This window comes from Marmota marmota, unplaced genomic scaffold, assembly GCF_001458135.2.
Source record: "Marmota marmota marmota unplaced genomic scaffold, marMar, whole genome shotgun sequence".
In the NCBI taxonomy this organism is placed as follows: Eukaryota; Metazoa; Chordata; class Mammalia; order Rodentia; family Sciuridae; genus Marmota; species Marmota marmota.
Window position 1 is genome coordinate 1,739,533 of NW_026000283.1, and position 19,313 is coordinate 1,758,845.

Genomic DNA, 19,313 nt, shown 5'->3' on the forward strand with positions numbered 1-19,313 from the left:
GCGGCCCGGCCCAGGACTCGGGCCTCAGACGCTCGACTAGTGGGTTGGTCGCTGCTTCCCGACGGATTTTGATCTTTGTTCTCACAGGCCGGGTTCCCCTTCCTGGTCTGTCTCCTCCTGCTGGGCCAGTTTATCAGGAGGAGATTGTTTTCCAGGTTAGTTTTACACAAAGGAAGTGTTCTGTGCACCTCTGGTGCCTCCTCCCCTTTCTCAAGCCTTCACCTTCTCATTTCCTGGCTCAGCTCCTGGTCCCTCTTGGACCTTTGCCCTCTCCTGTCCGGGAATGATCTCGAGTTGGTTGTTTCTTTCAGTCAGTCGGACTGCAGGCTTCCACCTCATTCTTGCGTGTTGTGTCAGTAAATAGAGGCCACAGCTCCACACCTGAGAGGGGGAGGATGGCAGTGGCTGAGAAAGGGTAGGCCTGGGAATTCAGGATGCTGAGCAGAGATTGTACTTAAGAAATGTCCCAGAAAGCGTCCTTATGACTTGTCTCAGCTGCCTGCCCCCACAACCACCCATCTCAGTTACCAACCATTCTAGAATCTCTTCTGCTTAAGTCAGGCTTTCACCTATAGGTCTGTAATGTGGTTTCATTAAGATTCCCACAAATGTTAGGCTAGACCAGCAAGATTATTTCATTTCCCGGACTCAGGAAGTTGTAGAGGGTTTGATGAGGGGAAATCTGTTTTGTGTAAATACAATATGTTGTATGTATACAGAGTGTCCAGAACCTCCTACCCCTGCCAGAGGGCGAGTTATTCCCTGGTGTGATTCATATTTGAGTGGCTAACTGAAGAAGGTGAAGAAGTGGAGGAGGGAAGGGAACAGCTCCTTAAGGACAGTAACTCTACTATCATTTTTAGAGTCCTCTTAATGAATATTAAAGAACACTATGGTATGGTAGAAAGTGTCCTGGACTGGAAGTCATCGCCTTTTTTCTTTTTTGAGCTTTGCTTCTGTGATCCTGGATAAGTTGTTCCCTCTTTATGGTCTTCAGTTTACTCATTTACAAATAATGAGGATTATCACCTGTAAAATCCTTTTTGTTCCAAAGTTCTGTGATTGTCAATTCATCAATATTAGTTTGGAAGCATACAGTTTAAGAAATGGTGGCCCACTTCTTTTTTGGAGAACTTTTAGTTGTTTCTCCTTTTAGATGACAGACTGGAAATTAACTTCCCCCCTTTCCCCATTCCCATTCCTTTGGGCAGTGATCTTTTCTGCCTCTGGGAAAGGAAAGTTGATCTGCATTTTCTTATTATTACCTCATTTTTTTCCTTTTTGTGCTTTTCCTTAGGGCTAGAAATTGGACTTTTGATGATGTTTGACCCAGCAGCATCAATAGCAGGCAACGTGATTTTGAAGCTGGTCTCAGCCTCTGTTTCTTCTCTCGTGTAATCACAAAGCCCACTTTGGACCTGGAATTCCAATCATGTCTGTGATGGTGGTGAGAAAGAAGGTGACACGGAAATGGGAGAAACTCCCGGGCAGGAACACCTTTTGCTGTGATGGCCGTGTCATGATGGCCCGGCAAAAGGGGATCTTCTACTTGACTCTCTTCCTCATCCTGGGGACCTGCACACTCTTCTTTGCCTTCGAGTAAGTTTCCATTGAGTTGCCTAATTATGATTGCTCTGAATCCAGGGGGAAGAGCCTTCTTTCTGGGGAGTTTGCTGCTAGTCGTCGGATGACTTAAACAGTGTCTGTAGTTGACACTAACTGAATTCATTGCTTTGTGATTATAGTATGTGCTTCCTACAAAGACTAAGACCGTTGATACCAATTTTATAGCACTGATTTGGGGCTACCCCTGACAAATTTGGGAATAAGGGAGATACCTCCCCCTTTCAGTGGCAAGAGATTAGGGACAAATGGCCTCCTTTCCATCCTTCCCAAGTCTAGGGGTACTCCTTGTTATTATAATACCACCCAACAATACTTAATCTGTTATTCTAGTCCCATTTCCTAGTCTCTAGCTCTCAGATAGCTGGTAAATTGAAAAGCCAATGGAATTGGGATCTCCAATTCACTGCATATTGGTTTCAGGCTCAGTAGTACCACAAACAAGCTGAGGGCATGGCACATAGGTGCTTCCTAAAAGTGAGTTACTCTTTCTTTCCCTCAAAATCACTCAATGTGCACTCTCTATTCTTTGTATGCCTGACACCAGCCTTGGAGTTATTTTTTTTTTCTGTGTTGTAATAGCTAGTACTAGAGCTACTGTTTGAAGTCTGTGTAGGTCACTTCTCTAGGGAGGTGGCCAGTTGGATTCTAGGGCACTGTGGCATGACTAGTGGGTGTGCTGAGAATGCTCTACACTCTAGGGATGAGAGCAGTGTTAATTGTTTTGGGATTACTGTAAGGAAGGCCTTGAGGAACTGGAGGTGTATGTATAGGCTGAGAGCCATACCTGATGGAAGCCTGCTCTGGTTCATTGTACATGGGTGACCTGGAAATGGAGCTCCCATGTTGGGGTGTGGTCAGGGTATATAGGAAGGGGGCTCCTTGGCCAGGCTTTGTGAGTAATTAAAATGAGTTCTGGTCCCTTGGGGCTCATTTTGTCCCTCTCTATGGGCTATAGGCTTTCCCAGTGCATGCAGAATATTTGGGGACTGTTCTGCCAGACTTTTTAATGATTACATCTGGCTTGAGTAATAGCAGGGGGGAGAGAGGCCCCAGTTTACACAGGGCTAGCAAAGTAAGGTCACAGGAACTCTTTGTTAAAGGTCCTTTTGGTGTTGCTGCTGCTGCTATTGCTGCCGACTTTGTAGAGTATTTGGTGAGATCAGGCAAGTTGCTGAGGGCTTTTAGCTGCTTTCCAGTCTGAGTTTCATGGCTGAGTGTGTGTGTGCCCGTGTGCATGCACCACGTGCTTGTGTATGGTGTAAGTGAGCATGTGCAGCTGGGCAGGCATATGCATGACACAAAACAATTTGTTTTCATTCTTCTCGTCATTCTCTCAAGTTTCTTTTGCTTATTCCTGCCTTGCTTCTTGTTGGAAGGGCAAAACTGAACTCTGTGGTCATTCTCTCTCTTTTTGTCCCCATTACCTCTGTAGCTAAATTCTTATGAGTGAAATCATTCATGAAATTGATGAGACCTGCTTCCAGGCTCTGAATGAATTGGTAGCCCTGGGTTTAGGAAACCTCTGGTTTGACTGGCCAGGGGAACTTGGAATTTGAAGCCATTGCTCTTTGGCCCGTTTTGTATCTGGGAACCAGTGAGAGACTCTGACTTGCATCTCTTCCACTTAGGCCCCTGCAGGCCTCTGAAGAAAACTGCTATGGGATGAAGCTTATAATTAGCCAAGTTACTGTTTGACAGAGGCTGGTTGAATTTTCTTCCCAAACAACTTTCATCTGCAAATTATTTCTTTCATTTTTTTGGGTACTGGTGATTGAACTCAAAAGTGCTTTACCACTGGGGCTGGGGCTGTTGCTCAGTGACAGAGTGCTTGCCTAGTATGTGAGAGTCACTGGGTTTGATCCTTAGCATCACAAAAAAATAAAAATAAACAAAAATAAAGGCATGCTGTCCACCTGCAACTATAATTTTTTTTAAAAAGTGCTTTACCACTGAATTAGATCCCCAGTCCTTTTTATTTTTTTATTTTCAGTCAGGGTCTCACTAAGTTGCTGAGGATGGTTTTGAACTTATGATCCTCCTGTCAGCTACTTGAGTTGCTGGGATTATAGGCATGCGCCGCTGCGCCTGACTGCTTGCAAGTTATTTCTTGTGTTTTTCCTATACATGTGAAGGGTGTGGTTTTTTGTAAGACTGTCCTGAGTTCCAGCTGTCTACATGAAAGAGTAAATATTTTGAAGGTAGGGCAGGGAGAGGGAGGAGAGAAGGAAGTTAATATGTTAGCTGAGAAGGGGAATGGGGAAGTATAAATCTGACCAAATTTGAGAGGATCCTGATGATAAATTCTTTTAACTGAGAATGTAGAATCTGTGTTTGAATGTGTGTGTGTGTGTGTGTGTGTGTGTGTGTGTGTGTGTGTCGTATCCTGACAAACAGATGTTTTAGATGGTGGCTGACTTTTGCTTAGCCAGTGACAGGCTATACAGGCACACTAGCATGCTTCTGAGAAATGAAGTGTCTCTTTCTGGTTGACCTTTTCCTTGAGTTTATAATTTACTATTAGCCACTTAGTAGAGGGTAGGGTTTTGGGGATAGAATATGGATTTCATTGTCAGTATTAGAACTCAGTGAGATCCCAGGAAATCAGCTGAATTAGTCTCCTGCTTTCAGGCAGGTGAGGGTATTTGAATAGATGAATGGCTGTCTGTTTTCATTCTTAAATTGTCCAGGAGCATAGACTCCATATCCTCTAGCTGCTGCATTCTTGGCTTGTGGGAAGATAGTCCAAGTCTTGAAACATATATGAATGTGCATTTTAGTTACACGGTCCTGCTTATAAGCAGGTGCTTAGGAAAAAGTGTGAGTTGATTTATGGCTGCCTGAGGTACAACTCTGGATCAGCCAGGTGGCTTGAGAAGTCTGGTTATGCACCTGGGTGCCCTTCAATGAAAAAAGTGCAGTATTGGTTAGTAGTTCCAGTAAATAGCCTCAAAGTTTTAGTTTAAAAAAATTTAGTTGTAAATGGACACATACTTTTATTTAATTTATTTATTTTTATGTGGTGCTGAGGATTGAACCCAGTGCCTCACATGTGGGAGCAAGTGCTCTACCATTGAACTACAACCCCAGTCCTATATTTTTAGGTTTTGCTTGTATGAATGTTGACTTTTCAAAGGAGAGAGCTGTAATTTTCAATGGAAAGACAGAAGGTTGAATACATAAAACAAAACAGAATAAAAGGCTGGTCACCTGGGAGCCAGTGCGCTCTGTATTGTTAGAAGTATTTCTGAAGAAACTAGATGGCCATTCCTCAGGGAAATTGGGCTGCATAATCACTAACCCTCTTGCAACTCCGAGAACCTGAAATTGTGTATAACTTGGAGACTAGAAGATTCAAATACACACAAAGTAGAGTGTAGATTACCAGTAGGTAGCTGTATTAAAATGTAGTTGTATTCCTGGTAAATGTATTTAAATTTAAAAGCAGAGTGAAAATTGTACAATGCTTGAAGAAGATGGATTTGCTAATTAATTCTCAAGGGATGAGGTATTGAGGAATTGTGAGTGTGTGTGCCAGTTTCAGCTTTAAGCACAGGAACCATTTTTAGTCCTTTCTCTTCAAACTTTGTCTAGCTTGTGTGGTGAACACATAGCCATTAATTTGGCCTAGAGTATCAGGACACTGTAGTGGAATGATGATACCAACAACTTGTGAGCTGTTCAGCTACTGAAAAATTATTGTAGTATTTGGTCATACTTTACTTTCTGATAAAGTATGATCCTTGGGCCAGGCATGGTGGTGCATGCCTGTAATCCTAGACTCCGGAGGCTGAGGTAGGAGGATCACAAGTTCAAGGCCAGCCTCAGCAACTTAGTGAGGCCCTAAGCAACTTAGCAAGACTCTGTCTCAAAAAAAATAAATAAATAAAAATAAACAAGGACTGGAGATATAGCTCAGAGGTTAAGTGCCCCTGGGTTCAATCCCTGGTATTTAAAAAAAAAGAAGAAGTGTAATCCTAGGGAAAGGACCAAGCACAGTCTTCCAGAATTAGCTGCCTGGCTTTCTCTTTGAACTTTGTAACCAGACATCTAATATAGCCAGGGTCCCCAGAATTTTTTTTGTGGCAAGAATGACTATATGATTCTTGACCCCAGAACTAGAAGCAGTTGGCTGCTATGATCAGTGTTGATGCTCTCATATATGGAGGAAATCATAATAAGGTGCCATCAGACCAGTTTCTGTTGGACTGGTCCCCATTAATGCTTATGATGTGTACTTATTGGCAGAGGAGTCAGTCACTGAGTTGGATGAACCGAAAAAAGCTTTGTAACACTGCTTAGTAATCATCCCACTTCTTCTAGCCCATTCAAATTCTACTCCTTTTTCAAGCTCTTTTAATTATAACAAATGATCACATGGCATTTCTTATATTTCTGAATTCTGTGGTGATTATACTTTTTCCTTGTCCCCCAAAGCTGGAGGGGATTTTTTTCAGGGTCAGGAACTATCTCCTATGTCTGTGTATCCCCCACAGTGTCCTCCACTAGGCTTTCCATAGAGTAGATGGTCAGTAAATGTTGCTGAATGTATACATTCTGGATGCACTTAGAATTTAACAAAATTAACAGAATTTAACAGAATTACAGGGTGGTAGAGTTGGAAAGGGCTTTGGAGAGACTCTGCATTCTTTTGTGAGGAAACCAGGCCCACAAAAGTGAGGTTGCTTCATTAGGATCAGTTGACCAACCAGTATCTTTGTAGGGTACCATCTTTCAACTCATGGCCCCCCTTTGGCTATGGGATGCTAAAGGTATTCACATTACTAAAGCTGTGCATGGTGCCAAATGTTAGATCAGCATATTCTGGGTTCTTGCTAGCTAGTGTGTGTGTTACCTAGGTTATTTGGGCCACCCAAGCTTATGCTCCTAGAAAATGGAAGCATCTTTGTGGAAAACTGACAGCATTCCAGCATGACCTTCTGGTAGTCTTGCAGGAGCCAGTGGCCCATCTCTAAATGGGAACTTAGAATATAAGGAGCTTTGTGAGTTAATGAGGGATCATCACCTCTGTGGCTGTTTCTAGGTCCTGCTGCTCCCTGAGGAAGGGTTGGTTTAGATCTCCTGAGCAGTTTGCTTTCCTTTAAAATTCTTTATGGTTCCTTCATTCAAGAGTTCCTGTGTTTAAAAAAAAAAAAAAGAGTTCCGGTGTATATTTTCAGCCTCTTCTACCTTTGTGGTAATAAGTTTCATACTGTCAATCTCCATTGAATGCCTCTCTCATCTTTTGAGAATGAGTCTTAATTGAGTATAGTGAATCTCTATTTTGGGAAAAGGAAGCACAAAGAACAGGGATGTCCCCGAGCATGCTAACATCAGTTGAGTTGTTTATTGAAGGAAGGAAGAGACATCCTAAATCTTCCTCCTCAGATATGCCAGAGCCAGCATTCTATTTAAGAACAAATGAGGCACCTCATGTCTCTTGCAATAGCAAGAAGCTAGCTGATTCAGGGTAATTAGTGGGATGTTTTTGGAATGGAGCAATGAGAAGTAGAGGTCTTATGATAATGATTAGAGAAGGCCAGTTAATGGATGACCTTAGAATACTGGCCTGTGGAGTTTGGGGCTTAATATTGTTGGCAGCAAGGAAGAAATTGTTCTTAGTTCTTAAGCAGGGGTATAATATAATTAAAAATTGAAATTTGTTATTATAACTGAAATTTGGCAACTACTGAGTAGATTTGTTTGGATACAGATTTAAAACCTCCTCTGTGAAGAACATAGCTTGTCACCTCAAAAGTAAAAATGCCTGTTTGGTTAATTTTCTCCATTGCTACCAGAGCAAAAGAGGGTTATGCCTTTTCCTCTGGCCTTCACATAGCATTACATAATAAGGCTGATTTCAAGTTTTGTTTTTAGTGCTAAAGTAAACTTTTTTCTTCTCAGTAGACTCTGTCATAAGAAGAACTTTGAAACTGTCTTCTAGGGGTTCTACATGTTTATTATGCTCTTGAGGTAGAGTCTTAATCTGTGTTGGGCCATTGTCACAAACTACCATAGACTGAATGGTTTGTAAGCAACAGAAAATTATGTCTCATAGTTCTGGAGGTTGCAGAGTTCTAAATCAAAATGCTGGTAGATTTGGTGTCTGGTAAGGGTCCGATTCCTGGTTCATAGATGGCTGTCCTCTTGTTGTGTCCTCACATTGCAGAAAGGGTAGAAGGGTCCTCCAGGGTCTCTTTATTTTTTATAAAGGACACTGATCCCAATTGTAAGGGTGGAGCCTTAGGTGACTGAATCATCTACCAAAGGCCCACCCCACCTCTAAATACCATTACATTGGGAGTTAAGGTTTCAACAGGAAATTTGTGGGGATATGAACATTCAGTCTAGAGAAGGTACATTGTAAGTAAGAAAACAGCCCTCTATTCATATCAGGGAGGACTTAGGCAAAGGCTTATCCCTATCATGTTGGACCAAAGGGCATCATGGGGCTCTGATCTTGTGTCTTTCCTGATGTTCCAAACATAGCTCTTCTTTAAAAGCTATCCTTAATAACAGCTATTGAAGCAGTTGTAGGCAGCCCTCAGCTCTCCAAGACAGCTCTTTTCTGACCACTTATAGTCCTTTGAGTTTGAATCACTATTCTATCATTTGATTATTGGTCTTTTTTTTAGCTGTTTCATGTGTTTATGATTTCCCCCCCAAAATTAACTCCTATTTCACTTGTTCTTCATTTGTTGGACCAATAGATACTTGCTGGCTGATTGATTGCACTGATAAAAAAACAAACAAAACATAAAAATCATAGCAAGAAAGCTATTAGGGAGACTTAGAAGCAGAATATTTTATAGAACACCAATTTAGACTGCCAGTCTGTGAGGCATAGCCCTGCCATGGAATCTGTTTGGTCTCTTTACCAGCTCCACTCATGAATCTCTTTTGAGTTTTTTTCATGTGAATTGAAGTCTGTGTCATTATCATCATCGCTTCAATGAATTAGCATGCTAGGAGTAGGGGATGGGACATGACGTACCAGCCCAGCCTGGCACTGCTGGTTACTGCTGATCATTACCACCATGTAGCCCATAGGGACATATGGGAATCCAGTTGTCTAGCCCAGCTATGGAAGCTTGAGGCTGGTCAAGAAGTTGGTAGACGATGACTTAAAATGATGTTTTCTCTTTAGATGGCAGAAATGAAGACTTAGTGGGGACGTGATTGCATTAATAAAATTCACAAGGGATAACTGGAACTTCTAATCCCCTGGAGGAAGAAAGGCCTCTTGGTACTTGGAAAACAAAGAAAATTTTGTTCCCAGAAGTGTATGGATATCATTATTCCAAGAAGTGATATAGAAAGAAAGTACTAGGGGGTTTCAAAACCAGTTAACTTAAATTCATTGGTGACAAATCTGGTCATTCTCTAAGACAAATTAGTGATGTTTGAAGATACACAAACATCACTTATTTTTGGGAATTACCACCAAATCTTCACATAGTTTATTCCTGCTGGAGGCTAACCTCCATTTTACTGCAATCATGGGATTAACCTAGGGGGGCATTGATTGACAAATACAAATTATATATGTTCTTGGTGGATAACACAATGTTTTGATGTGCATGACTAACTCAAGCTATTTAACATATGCATTATTTCACATACTTGTCTTTTTGTGATGAGAACATTTCAAATCTCTCTTAGCAATTTTAAAATATATAATAATTTTATTAACTGTAGTTACTATGATGTGCATTGGATCTCTTAAACTTATTCTCCCTTACTGAAATTCTGTGTTTTTTGACCAACATGTCCCCTCAATCCTTCCACCATAGGGTTTTTTTTGTACCAGGAATTGAACCCAAAGGAGCTTATCACTAAGCCACATCCCCAGCCCTTTTTATTTTTTATTTTGAGACAAGAGCTCTCCAAGTATAGGATCTCGCTAAGTTGTTGAGGTTGACTTTGAACTTGCGATTCTTCTGCCTCAGCCTCCTGAGTCATTGGGATTATAGGTATGCACCACTACCCCTGGCCAGGCTGGTCTTGAACCCGTGAGCTCAAGTGATCCTCCCACCTCAGCTTCCCGAATACCTGGGACTTCAGGTGCATGCTACCATGCCTGGCTTAGGGACTTCGGGAGGTTTTTTTTTTATTTTTATTTTTTACCAGGGATTGAATTTGGGCACTCGACCACTGAGCCACATCCCTAGCCCTATTTTGAATTTTTTATTTAGAGTCATAGTTTTACTGAGTTGCTTAGTCCTTGCGCTTGCTGAAGCTGGCTGTGAACTTGCAATCCTCCTGCCTCAGCCTCCTGAGCCACTGATTACAGTTGTGACCACTGCATCCGGCTAGGGAAGAGTTTTTAAAAAATAAATTTTTGAAAGCCAACACTATCAATTGTAATTCACAATCACTGCCGATTTTCGAAGTTTCCTCTTACTTGGAGTAGAAAGGCCTACTGGTCCCACATCTGCCTTCCCAGTCACACCCACTCACTAGAGACAACTGTCTGCCAGTAGCCTCATCTCTGGAGGAGAACAATACAATGAGCCTGTTGTATACTTGTTGACATACAGAGTGGATTGTTTTAGCAGGTGCAGAAGATAGTCTGTGTGGAGATTACAGAGACCTTTATCCTTGATAGCATAGCATAATTCAAAATCTAAGTTGTCCTTTGTCTGGTTTACAAGCAGGTGTTGGAACTGTACTTGGTTAAGCTTGGATCCTTCTGTGCAAGGGAGCAGCATTAATTTTGAAATTTTTTTGGTGGCTGTTCCACTTGTTCTATACCATTTTCCTTTAATAAAAAGAAATAAACTCCCTTTGGTAGCTGATCAGATAGCTCTGCTGTGTGTGTGTGTGTGTGTGTGTGTGTGTGTGTGTGTGAGATACTGGGGATTGAACCCAGGGGTGCTCTACCTCTGAGCTACATCCCTAGTACTTTTTATTTTTTATTTTGAGACAGGATCTCATTAAGTTGCTGAGTCTGGCCTCCATCGTAAAATCCTCCTGCCTTAGCCTCCTAAATTGCTGGAATTACAGCACCATGCCTGGCTTATAACAATACTTTTTGTTTTTTGTACTGGATGTTAAACCCAGGGGTGTTGTATCACTCAGCTAGATACCCAGCACTTTTTAGTTTTGATTTTGAGATAGGGTCTCACTAAGTTGTTGAGGCTAGTCTTGAACTTGCGATCCTCCTGCCTCAGTCTTTCAAGTTACTGGAATTACAGGTATGCACTAATGCTCCCAGCTTCTGCTTTTTTTTTTTTTTTTAAGATTTTGATTGGAGACTATATACTCAGGGTAGTTTGAGTCCTGGAAATATTACTTCTTTGCTTTTTTGAAGTTTTCTTAGGGATGGGCAGTGACTAGGAAGATGGCTATTTTCTGTTAATGTAGTGATTTCACTTGTCTTGTTCATGAAACAAAGCCTTATGCTTCTCCTGTATCCTTTGGTCTTGAATAGGTGGCAGTGATCTTCATTTCTGAATTCACTTTTTGACTATGTGTTTCTGTGAAGGGGAGCAATGGAAAAGAGAGTAACCCACAAGCTAGTGATATGTATGAATTTAGTTACCCTGAATTCAGCTGCTAGATCCTTTAGTTCTCAATTTTCCCCCTACTCTTGGCTTTTAGGAGAAGGATGTAAATGATTAAAAAGCAAGCTAAGGCTGGGCATGGTGGCACATGCCTGTAATCCCGTGACTCAGGAGGCTGAGGCAGGAGGATCACAAGTTCAAGGCCAGCCTCAGCAACTAATCAAGGCCCTAAGCAACTTATCGAGACACTGTCTCAAAATAAAAAAGGTCTGAGGATGTAGCTCAATGGTAAAGTGCCCCTGGGTTCAATCCCTGGTACCAAGAAAAAAAAAAAAAAAGCAAGATAAGAGCAAGGATTGTGTTAAAAACAAACAAGCAAGCAAACAAACAAAAAAGCCACTAAAATAATCTTCCAGGTTCAATTTTCATTCACCTTCATCACAAACTGCCTCGCCTAATATAATAGTTGGTTTGCTCCCCCCATGTAGTTGTATGTGACAGGGAGGCAGGAGAAGGATCTCACGGGAGTTGTTCAGCAACTGCAGCAAATGTACAACCTGGGGTTAAATGTTTGCCTTGAATGGACTGCAGCTTGCTTACTCCCCATGCTGATTAGCTAAGCTTTTTCCTTAGCTTACTTTCTCTGCTCTCCTTCTGCTCCTTGCTCATCCACTTATAGTCTGCCTCTAGTCAAGATCTCTTCTTTTCAAGGAGAAATGTGCCTCAGGAGGAGGATAAAAATAGGCCAGTGATAACTCTCATTGGATATTCCCATTCATTTGGTTTGAAATTCTGTTCAGATCAACAAGTATTTATTGATAGCTTCTTTTTCCCTTACATTTATTGGAGTGTGAGAAATATAGAATCATGATGATAATGTTAATGGCTGACATTTATTTAGCATTTACTATATGTCAAGTGCAGCTCTAAGCACTTTATGTGAGTACATTTTATCCACATGGTGACCCAGTAAAGTACTGTTATTATCCTCCTTTTATTGAAAAAGAGACTGAAGTTAATTAACTCACCCAAGTAGGAGCCGGTAGAGCCAGGATTCAAACCCAAGAGTTTCTGGTCCAGTAAGACCAGTTTCTTGCTCTTATGAAGTCTAGTTGGGAGATATGTAATCAACATGCTGAGAAACAGCTAGGAAATAATACAGTGCTCTGGCAGTGAGGGTACAGGGAGTAGAGAAAGGAGAGATGAGCTTAGCATAGGCCTTTTGGAGGAGGCAAGACTTCTCTAAGTTCCAAATTCTTCATCTATCACATAGGTTGTAAGGGAATCTACCTCATAGATTTAGGGTGAGAATTGGATGAGATATGTATTTAAAGAGCTTAATACAGTGCCTGGCATATGGTGAATACTCCATAAATTGTGATTGTGATGATGACAGGAATGTCTCTAGGACCTGAAAGGTTGAGATAGCCGGAGAGGAAGAGGTGTATTATGAGGAAAGAGAGGAGTGAATATGCCTTTGTGAAGTGTTTCTAAGGACATATAGTTTTCTTTTTCACTTGCTGATGGTCATTAACCACCTACTAGTTGAGCTAATTGAGGAATGAATATTTTCAGCTCATCAGCAGCCTTGAGTCTTTTTTTAAAAATGTGGTGCTGGGGATTGAACCCTTCACCCATGCTAGGCAAGCACTCTACCACTGAGCCACAACCCCGGCTCCACCCTGAATCTTTTCACTGGTCTTGAAGCATGCTAAGATACCCTCTGACACTGTGAACTTACTTCCTGAATGATCCTTTTCTCTCCCTCCTCATCAGGCTTAACCCTAATGCCAGATGAGTGGGCATTAAAAGCCCTGGACATTCCCAGAGTGGGATCAACTTTGGTGCTTGCAAATCCAGGCTCAGTTGTTTGCCTGTCCTTAGTGGTTGTGATCCTTTGCTGAGGCAGAGGAATTGTGGCTCTCAGTAGGTTGATAGAAGGCAGAAGTTAGCTTGGGGATAAGGGAGGTCCTTTGAGACCATAGGTAGCATCAATCAATTGAGTATTTGTTGAACTCATACTATGTGTTAGGTGCTTAGAGTAATTCAAGAGAAGTAAATAGCATGGTCCCTGCCCATGAGGTACTGCTGATTTTGTTGTGGATACCAGATTGACATACTTGTTACAATTGGAAATAACCTTAAGATAGGTATAATTAAATGTTGAATTGCTTGCTTTCTTCAGGTGTCGCTACCTGGCTGTCCAGCTGTCTCCTGCCATCCCTGTGTTTGCTGCTATGCTCTTCCTTTTCTCCATGGCCACACTGTTGAGGACCAGTTTCAGTGACCCTGGAGTGATTCCTCGGGCCCTACCAGATGAAGCAGCTTTCATAGAAATGGAGATAGGTGAGTCTCCCAACCAGCTGGCAAACTGCTGTGCAGTGGATGGCCCTATTCAATAAGGGGTGGAATCATAATAGTGGTTGCAGATTCAGTCTGCTATTCTAGCCTTTTCTTTCTGAGATCCTGACCACCCTGTGAATTTGGTAAGGCAGGTATAGCAAGATTCTAAAGTCACATGCTTTGTCTTCCCTATGTTGGATTGCATTGCAGGAAGGATTTATTAACAAAGTCTGGCTGCATTGTGCTGACGAGGATCATTTTTTACTTTTCTTTTTTTAATATTTATTTTTTAGTTGTACACAATACCTTTATTTTGTTTATTTATTTTTATGGGATGCTGAGGATCAAACCCAGGGCCTCGCACGTGCTAGGTGAGCGCTCTACCACTGAGCCACAACCCCAGCCCTCATTTTTTACTTTTCTTGGGGAGGTCACCAGTATTATTATTTTGACAAATGCTGTAAACCTTCCTCCATTAACTATTCTTTTTTTATGTTACTGAGTATTGTACCCAGGGGTGCTTTACCACTGAGCCACATTCCCAGTCCTTTTTACTTTTTTATTTTGAGACAGGGTCTTGCTAAGTTGCTTAAGACCTCACTGAGTTGCTGAAGCTGGCTTTGAACTCTTGATTCTCCTGCCTCAGCCTCCTGAGTTGCTGGGATTACATGCATGTGCCACTGTGCCCGGCTAAACTATTTTTATATGCGTGCACATACATATAATTTTGGATGTAATTTCGGGGATTTGTAGATCTTCCAAAGCATCCCGGATCAAGAATTCCTGTTTTAGGAATTCTTACAGAGACTTTAGGAATTCTTGCAGAGGTGAAAAGGGGCAGCTGTACTGCCAGGAACCACTGAGAATTCCAGGAGGGGTAAGGGAAGCGATTGCAGGCTCAGTAGTGTGCAGTCTGCTGCTTAGATGAAGAATCTTTGGGAAAGAGATTAAAATGCTACACCATGAGGAGCCAGAATGGTTTTGTGAATTGAAACAGAACATCCCAGGATTAGAGAGGGGATATCCTGGGAGCTCACAGTGGGAAAGGAGTCTGCAATACAAGTACTGGGAAGGTAATGGGAGTCCACGCAACCAGCAGCGATGACTATCTAAATGGTTCTCAAGTTTGGGACCTCAGTAGCTTGAGTCAGCATCTCAGCCAGATAGAGTAGAAGAAAGGAACCCATGATTTTAAGCCTAAGAAGCTATGCCATGCCAGTAGAGTGCCTACCTGTGGCTAGTCTTTAGTTCTTTGAGGCTGCTTTCCAGGCTTCCATTCTTTTGTGTAATACAAAAGAATTTTATTTGTTTTATCTGTGTTTCCCCCCCAGCTTCTTAGTGGATTCCTTTTTGAAAAATCAAGCCTGCATTTGTTGAGCTAAGGAGAAATTGATTTGTGTGCATGTGAGCTAGAACTACCTTGGGTTGGGATGAGGGTGGGAATAGTGGAAAGAAAGCAGAGATGAGGTGTGTTGGCATAGCTGCAGTTCTGGGGAGACCAGAGGGTAGAACTGGGATTAGTTAAGAGCAAGACAGTGAGGAGGAGTTATTAGTGCTGTCCCCATCCCCGTCTTGTCATTCTTCTATATTTCCCCTTTCCATTTACATATGGAGAAACTGAGGATCAAGGCAGTACCTTAACTTGTCTCTTAACATCTCACAGCAGGTCAGCAACAAAGATAGCTCTTTTCTGCCCCATCACTGGGCCTAGGGCCCAGATTCAAGCTGTCATGTTGTGACCTCTGCATTTAGCATGTTTCTCCAGATAGAAGAGTACATTCTTTAGTTAATGTGTATGTTTATATTAGCAAGTATTTGTCAGTTTACATTCATCCCTGTACTGGGTATGCTGTGTGTGTGTGTGTGTGTGTGTGTGTGTGTGTGTGTGGCGGGGGAGAATTCATGTGACTCCTTTTCCTCATAGCGCCTCTTGGGGAGAGTGAACCATGAACTCTGTTTCCCAGGTGCCCTCATGTAAAGCATATGCAAGGGAATATTAAGGTGGCATGCTGGCACTTGTATCATCCCCTAATGAATAGCTGTCCCCATCCTTTTAAGACTTGTGACACACTGTTATTGTTTGATTTCACAGCACCTACCCCACTCTGCAGAAAAAGGAAAAATGTTCCATATGGTAGATATTTTTAAAATCAAAGTGAATTGAAAAATATTCTGTTTTTAGAATTATACTGCATGGCAAGGGCACAACGAGACAGGGACTCTCATATGCTGCGGAAGGGCAGCATGAAAATTCATAAATCTGTTTGGGAAGCAGTTTGGCAATAAGTAACACAGGCTTTAAGAGTTTATACCCTTTGACCTGGTAATTAAGGGTTTGCTAAAGGTTTAGCTAGAAGACATAATCAAATATTTTAAACAAATCACCTTAGAAGTACTTTTAGTGTATCGTTTTTCTTTTTAATATGAATATAGCTATTTTAATGCTAGAAACTTCATATGTTACTGCTCAGATATCTATATGCCTTTATGCTTTAGAAATTAATTTTAACACATGAATATATTCTTGGGGAAGGAAGAAGGGGACTAGGATTGAGTGATCAAAGAAAATTGAAGCTTTTGTCTACAATGTTCTATGTTTTTGCCTGCAGTATCATTTAAATAGTAAAAACTCAGAGACAAATGCCTAACAATATGAAATTGTAAATAAATCATAGTATATGCATATCATGGAATATTGTTAATAATGCTGTTTTAGAAAAAAATAACAACCCTGGGTAAGTGCTCCCAGTTTAATGTTAAGTAAGTAATTCATAGTACAAGATTGCATTTGTATGATCTCAAATTGTTAAAAGTCATGAATATTTATTTATCTGTTAAGAGAAGAAGATATGCCAAAAGGTGTGACTATTTCTGAGTTGAGAGACTGTCAGTAATTTTAATTTTTCCTTATATATATTTTTTCAAAAACATATATTATTCTTATTTTACTAATTATTTTTTCTATTACCTTTTTATGCATGTATTTTATTTTTGTAAGACAGTGTCTTTTTTGTAAGATAGTGTCTTAATCCTATAGATTTTTAGAATTTTGCAATATACTATATTTTCTTGTGCTACCATTCATCTACATTGTTTTAAATGGCTGCATAACGTACCATTCTGTGCATTTATTTATTTAACCAACTTTCTATTGGGACACTGATGTTACTTAGTTTCTCACTATCAAAAAGGACTCAGAAAAATCTTTTTTTTTTGGTATCAGGGATTGAACCCAGGGGCACTTTACCACTGAACCACATACCCAGTCCTTTTTATTTTAAATTTTGAGATAGGGTCTTGCTAAGCTGCTTAGAGCCTTGCTGAGTTGCTGAGGCAAGCCTTAAACTTGTGAGCCTCCTGTCTCAACCTCCTGAGTTGCCAGAATTACAGGTGTGTGCCATCATGCCTGGCAAATCTTGTATGAACATCTTTTGCATTTGTCTTTGTAATTTTGACAAGCTCCTAGTAGTGGAATTGCTAGGTCAAAGATTATACATATTTAAAATTTGGTAGCTGCTTCTATGTTGCTCAATGGTAAGGTATGAAAATGACTTTTTCCCACTTTTGCCTATGTTAGGTATTTTTATTCTTTTTGATATGTTAATATTACAGGTGGAAATGTTGTCTTTGTGTTTTGATTTTATTTATCTGATTATTAGTGAAGTTGGATGTTTTTGTATATTTTGCATTTCCTTCCATGAATGTTTTTCTTTGTAATCAAACACACAAACAACAACAACAACAACAATAAAACTTGAGGAAACTCTTTTTTCACAAGTACATAACAAAATTTCATGGTGCTTAGTGAAGTTTGATGGAGGGGGACACTGTGTGATGTTGAAATTCTGTCTAGAAATGGTCACCTGGAGAAGGTAGTAGACCTAGGGAACTTTTGATGATCCTCACTGCTTTTAGAGAGATGGTGAGATTTTGGTGCTTACATAATGGCTAGTAGTGAGGTTAAACTGTCTTTACTGATTTACAGAAGCTACCAATGGTGCAGTGCCCCAGGGCCAGCGACCACCCCCTCGTATCAAGAATTTTCAGATAAACAACCAGATTGTAAAACTGAAATACTGTTATACATGTAAGATCTTCCGGCCTCCTCGGGCCTCCCATTGCAGCATTTGTGACAACTGTGTGGGTGAGTAAAACCAACAGGATATTGCCTGGGGGGAAAAATGAATTGAATCAGGGGGTCAGGGTGATCACCAGTTCTTGGGAAAAGGCAGTGGAGGGCTGGGATAGTGGCTCAGTGTTAGAGCGCTTGCCTAGCATGTGTGAGGCCCTGAGATTGATTCTCAGAACCACATACCAATAAATAAATAAAATTAAAAAATTCATCAACAACTAATAAAAATATTTTTTTTAAAAAAGTCAATGGAGGTGAGAAGATAGATTTAGCTGGGAAACAAGGTAGATTTAGATAGGAATGAAGCTACTGCACAATGGTAAATCGATTATACCTGTGTAGACCAAATCATAATTTAAAATCCTCTAGTCTAAAATGGAAACAAACAAACAAAGAAAACCCCAAAATCTTTGGTAAATAGGAAAATAAACTTTACCTGTTTCTGAAATCTAGATTTCCTCACTGGATCCAGGTCATGTGGGGCCCTCCTTACATAGAGGGAGGAGCATCCTTGTCCACTGGAGGGCAGTATTGAGGAAGGGAGGCCTATGTCACAGTAGTATTCCCAAGAAGAAAGGTGGTAGCATTTATTTAGTTTCTACTATGCACTAGGTACTGTACTTATAATACCCCCACCCCAAAGTTGGTATTATCCCCATTTAACAGATGAGGAAATAGTGAAGTACCTTTGTATAAGCTCATGTGATTAGCATGAGATGAAGCTGGAATAGATATAAAAAATCCCTCATTTTTCTCTCTGTTTCTGCTGTAGTGCGGCCAGTGTAGGTGTACATTCACCTATGCTTCCATCCATATGTATGTGGCTTCCTTGTAAACACTGCCTACTATGTGGTAAACCCTGGGAAGGATCAGAAACAAGCAATGTGCTAATTGATAGGCACATGTGTAACATTGCTTATATTATTATTATTGGGCATAATTCCAACATTTCTACATGCCATGCAGCATGTCCATGGTCCTTGCTTTCTTCTGACTAGCCAATTCATTAGCCAAAGTGTGGAGAAATGCATTTTGCTTTATATGGTGGAAATCTATATGTAGAATAGGATTCTATAAATCAAAACTCATTTTTTATTTTTTTAGTACCAGGTATTGAACTCAGAGACATTAAACCACTGAGCCACATACCCAGCCCATTTTATTTTATTTTTTTTTTTAATTTTTGAGGCAGGATCTCACGGAATTGCTTTAGGACCTCGCTAAGTTGCTGAGGCTGGCTTTGAGCTCACAATATTCTTGCTTTATTCTCCCGAGATGCTGGGATTACAGGCATGCACCACCACGTCTGGCTTTAATACATATTTTATTTTATTTATTTTTAAAAAATATTTATTTTTAAGTTTTAGGTGGATACAATATCTTTATTTTACATTTATGTGGTGCTGAGGATCGAACCCAGCGTCCCGCGCATGCTAGGCGAGCGCGTTACCGCTTGAGCCACCTCCCCAGCCCAGTAATGCCGTATTTATTACATAGTAAATCCTTTTAAAAATAATTTATTAATTTTAATTAGGTATATATGACAGAAGAATGCATTTTGATTCACTGTACACAATTGCAGCACAACTTTTCATTTCAGTATGATGTAGCATCCCATCATACGTGCAGTCATACATGTACCTAGGGTAATGATGTCCTTCTCATTCCACAGTCTTTCCTGCCCCCATGCACCCTCCCTACCCTCCCTC

General features: G+C 40.8%; 1 protein-coding gene across 2 annotated transcripts in view; it reads left to right on the plus strand.

Annotated features, from left to right (window-relative positions):
* The window catches only part of Zdhhc9 (zinc finger DHHC-type palmitoyltransferase 9), a 30,011-nt gene that overhangs the window by 1,377 nt on the left and 9,321 nt on the right, over positions 1-19,313 (plus strand). The window contains exons 2-5 of one of the 2 annotated variants that reach the window (XM_048797136.1): positions 88-155; positions 1,298-1,599; positions 13,315-13,475; positions 17,458-17,616. In XM_048797136.1, the coding sequence (XP_048653093.1) occupies positions 1,433-1,599; positions 13,315-13,475; positions 17,458-17,616 (487 nt within the window). In that variant the 5' untranslated portion in view covers positions 88-155; positions 1,298-1,432. The remainder of the gene's footprint in view (positions 1-87; positions 156-1,297; positions 1,600-13,314; positions 13,476-17,457; positions 17,617-19,313) is intronic. The other variant, XM_015498493.2, reaches the window with a different exon arrangement.